The 9,676-nt window shown below is 31.4% G+C and overlaps 1 protein-coding gene across 1 annotated transcript; it reads left to right on the top strand.

Moving 5' to 3' along the window:
* The first annotated feature begins 3,597 nt into the window (after window positions 1-3,597).
* On the top strand, window positions 3,598-9,284 carry LOC133189339 (COMM domain-containing protein 4-like). Its single transcript, XM_061324728.1, has 9 exons — window positions 3,598-3,667; window positions 3,899-3,970; window positions 4,375-4,440; window positions 6,242-6,281; window positions 6,716-6,835; window positions 7,721-7,801; window positions 8,439-8,500; window positions 8,770-8,884; window positions 9,134-9,284. Exons 1-9 carry the CDS (start codon window positions 3,665-3,667, stop codon window positions 9,172-9,174), a joined length of 600 nt encoding a protein of 199 aa, XP_061180712.1. The 5' UTR covers window positions 3,598-3,664; the 3' UTR covers window positions 9,175-9,284.
* The last annotated feature ends 392 nt before the right edge of the window (window positions 9,285-9,676 follow it).

Below are 9,676 nucleotides of genomic sequence, written 5' to 3'. Positions count from 1 at the left end.
TAGATAAACAGTAAAAGACATTTAGATCAAATGAAGTAAAAAAAATGAATAAAAATAAACAGTACATGTATCAAAGGTGAATGTCTTAAAAAATTAAGCGATGGTAATAATGGACGACCAATGCATGGCGTCCAAAGTCGATCACTTGACCGGAAAGAATGCATGGAGGGGCCCTAGATGATGACCGCTTTCAAAACACAACAAAAAGAGGAGATTTCTTATTTATCATATATATCCACTATATTAAGGACTATAAAATGTGGTATATTGAATATTTCCATATAATGCAATTTAAGAATTTTATATGGATTATTTAAATAAGCGAATGGGTCTACTGGTCATTTTGATGGAAATATTCCGATGGAAGTTCCTAAATATGAAGAATCGGCGAAATACTGGTAATTTTATAATCTAACGGAACATACAATTAAAATTGAAAAAAATCATCCAGTAAAACAAAACAACGAGAGATTAATTAAAGTGGACTGTAATGATGTGATTTCCAAGTACATGTTTATGTGAATGAAAGAAATATCATTTATACATAACCCACTGCCAACGTTTCTTAGTGAGAAATACGAATCAAACCTTTACACATTTAGCGTAGAGAAATGCGAGGCATATAGATGATTCATCACCCAACACTGACTTCCTTTGGCCTATGACAGTTCCTATGTTTTCCTAGGTAAATAGATACCCCATTAAAACACAATTTATGTATCTCCCACTGTTATCAGCGAGGATAAATAAAATACTGTTAAATTTCAGATGCCCTGAAATCTTTTCAATAAGCACGAAGGAAAATCCATGCGGCCAAGCTTTTCTTTTATAATTCAAGTGTCTGTCTCACGGTGTCCTGTTACAAACGCGGAGATGACGGAGATGACAGAGGTGCAGAAGAAACGGGTCACGAACTGAGGGCTGTTTAGGAAATAAACTTCTTTTTAAGTTTCTTTTATTGACAGATTTTTTTTTCTTTTCGTGCCAATGGATCTTCTTTCGAAGATTTTTGTTCATTTTTGTCTCCGAACAGTTTGTTGTTTGCTAGCTTGAGAAAAAATAATAAATTTACCTGTAAAACCTGTTTGATAAGGATATCTTGTTAAGGAAGAGGAGATACATGCCTAAAGTGTCATTAATTAGACAACCATGCAATTCTGTGTGCAATATAGCTGTTTATCATGCACGTGAAATCAAAGCCTCAAAATACTGACACATTGTAAAGCAAGGGGGATTTTTTTATGAATGGAGAAATCCTTCGATCTTTTCCTCCCCTAACCTCTTTGAAATTTACATTTCTCCAGAATTACTGACCAGTTTCAACCTTTGATCAAAAGTATTCTTGGTGAAAATAAGGGAGGGAGGGGGGTGTCAGGGAGGTCATAGCTCAAACTATTTAATAGGAATCTCATGAAAAATCAAAATCTTCATCCGAACGGCAAGGTTGCATATTATACTGTATAGGCTAATTGTATGCAAGTATCCTCGCTTTATCAATAAAAAAAATTGTAATTAGTTTTTCTAATTATAATCACATCAACTCGACCCCCTTCTCAATTTTTTATGGATGGAATCACAAGAAGGGGTTTCGGTCAGTCTTACTTCAAAATAGACAGGAATATATGTATTCCTTCAAAACTTACTCCAGAAAGCCTGTAAGTTTAGAAGTGATGATATAGTTTATATAAATACAATACTGTAATGTAGATGCAATATTGAAATGTAAATGCAGCTGTGGTTTAAATCAAGGGTCAGAGACGGAGTCAATGAATTCGTTAATGGAGAAGGTGCATAATTTTAATAATAATCTTAAGAATTCATCTTAACAATAATGTTAGAAATTTGTGTGAGAGAAAAATCTGCGATAATTAACACATTATAAGCGTGATTTGAATGGTGAAATCTAATAGCGGGTAAATGTAATATTACTCCTATAGAAGGGATATAAATTTTATCCTACACTAGTACTGTTGAAGGGTTTCTTGTAAAGTTCGTACGTACTTTCTCATGACTCACTAGGACAAGGAACTCAAGAGAGGTAACTTCAAATGCATGTATTATATCACAAAACTACATAGAATTTAGAATTATCTTCCTTATATCACCGTGAAAAATTCACTGTTCAAAAAAGAACTTTATTTTGGGCTTTACTTTTCAATTTTTAAGTTGTGTCATATTTCATTTCTCACGATATGTTTCGCGAATGATCAATCTAATTGTTTAATTGACCAGTGACACTTTTCGGACTCTTGATCTGTTGTTACAAAGAGACAGAGTGCTATGTCTCAAAAACTGTTAATCTTTTATAACAACATTGTGTAATTATCTTTTTATGTCCAAACATCAAAGCGTCATTGAGTTTATTTAATTACTCCATACCTGTGAATCTTTCACTCATTTTACTTAATGTCAACACCTGTCATATATTTACTCTTTATGTACATTCTTATAAATAGTCATGTATAATTTCAATCTTTAGTCTGGAATATACGAAGGCCAGTCTCGGCCACGTCCGACTCGTCAGGACTCTGAGTCCGGGGCCACTTCGGCCAAATCCGACTCGATCATTTATAATATGTCTGTTTGTTGATTCATGTAAACTGTTGCCATCGTTGAGACTCATCTAATAAATACGGAATCCTTCATCATTTGTTTTATCTCTGGAATTGCATATTGGTGGACCTTCGGGAATACGGCACACCTATACTTTGTTTTTACCTCACGGCCACACAGCGCCTCTACCTATACCTCGTACCCCCCTACGCCAACGTTCCCTCACCCCGTTCGTTCTGCAAACAACGGATGCTGTTCCAGACGAATTCCCAAGTACCGTCCAAATCTTCACGGTCACACTTATCTCAATCACTTCTGGACAATATCAAACACATTACTGTTCTTAAAAAAAAATATTTGTATAATATGGTCTAACCCCCCCGTGGAAAAACGATACTCTCTTCATGGCATTCGTTCAGTAGCATACCTCCACAGAACTATCTTTAGTCACATTGCTGGTCGATTTGGGATTAAACTACAAATATGTACAGGTATACCGTCTCGGAATCAAAAGCTTACACGTTTTTGTTATACATAAAATGTCTGAACGGGGAAATTTGAATTGATAGCAACATTTTAATTAATTCATGTTTGGACATTTGAAGGTTTGAGTGATATAATGTCTTTTTTTTTTAACACTGTTTCCCTAGGCCTCGCTCTTTATATTAAATTAATTTGTCACAGAGGACAAAAATACAATGTATATGGAAATGATGATTTATCTAAAAAATTACTGGAAGCTATTTAAAACTTTATTATTTGAACTGGGTGTGTAAAGAATGCTGTAAGCTGGCCTGTATCACAGATTAAAAAGTACTCGGCGAAGCCCCCCCCCCCCCCATGTTTTTTTTAATCAAACAAATTCGTTTGAAAATAAAAAGTAAGGTATGTAAAACAGTTTCATTATGTAATATAAAATATCATAACTTTAAAAGGAACACTTACAGGCATATTGAAATCAATTTTACAAAGGACACATGGCAGGTATATTCCGGAAATTTTTACGAGCAGATTCCTGAATTAGTTTTCGTGAATGACTTCCTACTTGATTTTGTTGTTCGAAGGGGCGTTCTGTGTTGAAATATTGAGCATTTTTTTCTGAATTCTAACAATGGTAAGCATCAGGAAAAAGTACATACATATTGCTTTGAAATTTTGTACTTTTCCTGCAACCGTGCTAAACCATTTCGTGGTCATTTGTAAATGCTTTATCAGTGTTTATAAAGAAATGAAAGTGGACATTTCTTGACAACGTTCATGCTACAAAATGAGTATTTTTAGTAAATGAAAACATTTTTTACCATTGGCTTATAGAGTTAAGTATACCTTCTAATCTTATTTGTAGAAATTCCGTTTTTGTGGAGACCTCGATTGTCCAGATTGGGTACTGGCTGAGATCAGTATTCTGTCAAAAATGGTAAGAAACCCAGAAAAAAAGAGATTGTGTAGGGATTTTGAAAAAAAAATCGCTGTTTTAAGTAAAGGGAAAGATTCAGTAGCCATTCAATTTACTTTTATATTTATTATTCTAGTAGTTCACAATATATGTATTTGACTAATTCTATTCACATTTTATATAGGAATTGGGTAGAATTTTTTATCCAACCCCAAATTTGAACCTTGGCCAATTTATCTTTTACCTATCTTTACTTATAGTGATTCTTGCTTTGTATTTAGTCAGTGAAAAATGACAATATATTTTTGTTGAAATGTACAAATTTTGGTTTTAAAAAACATGTTCATTAAATGTTGAATTAAACAAGGTTCATGTAGCATGTGTAGTCAAACTTTTACAGATATAAAGAATTTTTTCTCTTGCAGACTTCAATAAAGATGAAGTTATTGTGTGTACAAGTAATCAAAGACATGTTATCAGAAGGCATTGATGTAAGTTTGCTGTGATTTGAAGCAGTTTAAGACTATTGTATAAAAAAATATATTTTTCCGGTAATAAAATATTTATGTGATATGTAAGAGTGCTTGTGTTTGTTCCAGGGATGGGGTAATCGTAATCGAGTAATCGTAATCGATTGTAATGATTACTTTTTTTCAAGTAATCGACAGTAATCTGTAATCGAAGAGATTTTCGATTACTTGTAATCGTAATTTAATCGATTACAGCTAAAATTTTCAATGTAATTATAATTACTTTTTCGATTACTTTCGATTATTTTATGCATAAATGGATGTCATTTTGGAGAATTATTTCCTGTCATTCACACACAAATATCAAATATAAACAACCTAGTGTAATGTTTGGATTACCTAACTTTTATTATCATAAGTTTAATAATGTTCTCAATAAAATTTGCATTATAGACCTACTGGTCTAGTATTAAATAAATCAGAAGTGTATTTCAACTATTTATTAATAAAATATATACTTGTATGCATTTTACATTTGACACATAGTCCTCTTGCTGCATGTCCTTTTTCATATTTCAAATATTGAAAAACATTGTGGTTGTAATAGAAAATTATAAATAGCAAAAACAGATTTAAGTGCTGTATTAAATATAAATGATTTGGTAAATAAACTACATTGTACTCGAAAAAAAGAAGATGGAAATACTTATTCATATCTGAAAATGTTTAAACAACTTCAAACTTGTTGTTTTAGTAACTTTAAAATTTGCAAAATCATTCTCATGTTTTCATTCAAAATTGTAAGGTTTCTTTTGTATCAGTGAAGGGTTATAAGTGTTTGTAAGAGATGGAGTAAGTGTCACTGTGTTTGCTTATCTTGGCTAATTAATTGACTGAGACATCCCTGACTTGCAGATAATGAGGTGTAAACTGTGAACTACCTAGTTTTAACTTTTATTATTCATAGTTCTATTGAAGACAAACAATATTATTAAAACAAGTAATAGCTCTCAAAACACTTATTTCAATACAGAATGAAATTGTGCTATTAGTTTAATTACTTAAAGACACATTTGATTTACATGTTTATTACGAAGAGTTCTAATTTACTTATTTTTTTTAAAGAAGACACAAGAATGTTTAATGTGTACTGTCAACATACGGGCAGCCCAAATACTTCTAAGGAAGTTATTCACAATAAAATTATTTTATAATAAATAATTTTTGCAACAAGTCAAATCTGAATATGGAGGTTCAGATCCAAGGTTGAGAGGAATAATTAATTCCTTGACATATTTTATTGTAGAAATCATGTCTCCACCTTTCATGGTACAGAATCCCTCATTTGGGCATTTAGTGAGAATGTTAGCCAGAATAAAACCTTAAAAGAATCTGCACTGAAACTGCAGGAATACATTCAAACTTCAGTGGATATCATCATTACCATTTAAAATATTGCTTTGGTATTTGAAGGGATAAAAACTTGGGAGTAATGATTATTAATCGATTACATCTTCCAAAGTAATCGATTACAATCGATTACAGGACAAAAATGAGTGTAATCGATTAATAATCGATTACACAAAATTCCTCTAAGTAATCGATTATTAATCGATTACATTTTTCAGTAATCGTGCCCATCCCTGGTTTGTTCACCGTTTCATAACAGGAGTTTCTATTTGAAGAGACGTATATTGCTATATCTTTCATTTGAATTAATTTCTGAAAAGTTTGATTTCGTAGGTGTCATTTAAAACAGATTATTTTAGTGTTCAATAGGTCATCTGCATTCATGTCTCACAACATTTTTCTTTGATTTCAGTATGAAAAGGTCTATAAAATAACACAGGATGCCAAATTTGGTAAGTACATATTTTTAACAGCTTAGGTCAATTATCATGCAATCAGGAGTATATTTTCATCTTTTAATACTGAGGAAAAGACAGCAGTGCACAAACAGGGGACTTAACATTTTAAATTTTACTTAATATTGGAATCTTACTTGGAAGGACTTTGATTCTTTTAACAATAGTTTATAAACTAAAGACTGTTTTAAAAAGATAATGAAAAAAAAAATTAGTAGTAGTAGTAGTAAAACAAAAGATATGGTTGTAAAATTGATCTAGAGATCTCGGAATAAAACTTCGATCAAAATTTCATTGTTTTATCTGCATTTTTGGTGATAATACATTGTATATTCAAATACTGTCATTAATAGTCTAAAAATTTTACTGCTGATCTACTTGTGACCAACATAGCCAGTAAGAGGAGATTCAGTGTAAAGTATCTGTTACAGAGGTTGGAGACGTGAAGGCATCCATTGCTGCTTTGACATTTATTTTATCTAGTGCTGCTAAATATAGCTGTGATGGAGAAACATTATCTAACGAACTTCAACAGCTGGGGCTCCCCAAAGGTAAGTGGTTCTGATGAACTTCAATAGCTGGGGCTCCTCAAAGGTAAATGGTCAGATACCAAAGGTACGACATCAACTTTGGAACTAAGAACTCAAATTCAGGATCACAACCAAAAAAAATAAATCTATACCATAAATTATGTATGTAAACTTTTAATTGCCACTTAATGATTATAGCAGCTTGTGTATGATGTTTTGTGCTTAGGTTTGAGTATGGTAATTTATGCACACAGTTGGAAATTAACAGGATGGTTTTAATTTCACTTTGTTCTTTATTTATTATTTTTTCATGAAATTAAACCCACAGTGAAGAAATTTATCAGACCGCACAAGAAAGTATCTGTCAAAGGCACATTCCTTTAGTGTGAAATTAAAATCATCCCTATTGGTACCCTTGTAGGAAGTAAGAAATTGTGAAATTTTAACACCATAGAATTAAAACAACTTATGGTATATTTTCTTGCAGAAACACCTATCCTTAAATTGACTTGCAGTTTTGACATAATTTATATCAGTGACATGCAAGCATATTATATTCTACATAAACTACCAAAAGTACCGTATATACTCGCCTATAAGTCGTTTTTCTGGGAGTTAAACTTTGGTCCAAAACTCTTTATCCGACTTATACGCGAGTTTTAAAAAGATTGGTATTTTAGTAGGTCAAACCCTCTAATTTGAGCATAAAAAATACAACCAACTTAAAGGCGGACCAACTTATAGGCGAGTATATACGGTAGCATGGAAATCCTCTTTCATATATCAATGAGAATTTTTCCTCAATATAATACTTAATTTATGCAACCTAAAATTTTTATCTTTGATGAGAAATATGTGGTCAGTGTCTCAATAATTATTAAACAGGATTTTTTTCCTTATTTATAGAACATGCCACCTCCTTGTGTAAATCATACAGTGACAGCTCAGACAAACTTCAGACTCATCTCAGGAAAACAAGTCTTAGATGTAAGTATAACTGGCACTCTGTATCATGCTTTCTTTAACAGGTACTGATCAACATAGATATACTGTAAATTGGATATTTTTACAGGGTAAATTCTATGATTTTAACATAATAAAGCAACATGATAGGAGTTATTTTTGCAGAAGTCAAAAAAATTCACAAAATGTGTTGGTTTGCTGTTTATTACCCAGCTTGAGTGGTTCTCATTTATATGGTTAAATTTTGTGAAATTCAGCTCATCACAAAAATTTTTCCTCACTCATTTACAGCATATTTGTTGAACATTTAACAAGTTACTTGAAATCAGGTTCTTTCATCTCAGTTTCAGGTGTGTTGATGGTTTTTTTTTCTATTTAAATTAAGAAAATAAATTTCAAATAATACACTGTATATTTTATAATACAGTCAAATCTCATTATCTCAAACTCAATGGGAAAAAAAAAACTTTGAGATAACTGAGGATTCGAGATATCCAGGGTAAAATACTGAAAAATAAGGGGAAGGGACTTCCAAGTCACTTTAAGATATCCATGGTATTCAAGATATCATTGTTAAAGATACTAGAGTTCAACTGTAATTTATGAATCTCCTGAAAGCCTTTCGTCTGTTCCATTATCGGTTTTTGACATTATATTTTAGTATCTCACCTGGAGAAGACAGAGTGGAGAGTGGATTATATCCTCAGTTCCAGTGAACTTAAGGTCAGTAGATTCTGTGGACTGTGTAGACTTTTATTTCTGATATAGAGGTGAGAGGGTAGGATAGGGAGGGGCTCAAACAGAGGTTTTAGAGGTACCTAGTCAATCCTAGTCTGGAACTAGATGGGACCAAGATAAAACAGAGATATCCAAGGATTTGAGATGTCAAGGTTAAAAATACATAACGAAGAAGTGATTGGGATTCACTTTGAAATATCCCTTTTTTCTGAGATAGTGGTGTACATGAACGATCATATAAAATCTTTTTACAGGAAGTGAACAAACCATGTGTCCAAATGAGATTACAAGTACGGAACCCAGACACAGGGGCGACAACTCCTATCTCATTTACAGTAGATATGGATAAATTCCGTGTACTTCTAAGTGGTAAGAACTTTGTTTGACAAACCTTTTTGACATAACAATATTTTATTTATGTAAGAAGAAGTAATGTTAACTAAGAGAAGAAACAAATTGCTAACTTTTTATCACTGATGGGAATGTGGGGTCTATGTATGTACATAAACATGTCTGTAAATTCATGCAGTTTAGGAATATGTTTTATGAGATAGGAATAAAAAATTTTAAAAAATTAAAATATTTTTATAAGATGTGTGTTTTCTTTTCTCTCAACAGAACTTAAACAAGCAGAGACTGTCATGGCAAATCTAACGTGACATCATCCCAGGAATATATTAACTTTTTCATTAAGAAAAATTGTGCAATGACTATATTATTATGTGTATTTTATACTTAATATGAATAAAAATATATATATTTTTTCAAATTTCTAAATTGTTATTGAAAAGGGCCTTTAAAATATTATTTTGTAATGCAGGTTAACATGATTACTTTGAAAAATCTTTCCTCAAATAAGAGTCAAATTGTTAGAGTGTACCTATATGTGTAAATAATAACATATATATATATATATATATATATATATATATATATATATATATATATATATATATATATATATATATATATATATATATATATATATATTATTTACATGTGTACTGTTAAATATGATACATTTCCACTGATTAAATTTTACTTATCTGTGTATACACCGTTGACATTACCATTAATAGTACTGATAAATCAATCCTAGACTGCAGGCTAATAATTAAAACACATTTTTGCATATGAAATATTTCTAAAATATTTAAAATA

Source organism: Saccostrea echinata, unplaced genomic scaffold, assembly GCF_033153115.1.
Source record: "Saccostrea echinata isolate AGI-Se365-2 ecotype Australia unplaced genomic scaffold, CSIRO_AGI_Sech_v1 ptg000017l, whole genome shotgun sequence".
Lineage (NCBI taxonomy): Eukaryota > Metazoa > Mollusca > Bivalvia > Ostreida > Ostreidae > Saccostrea > Saccostrea echinata.
This window is presented reverse-complemented; position numbering and strand designations above follow the sequence as displayed.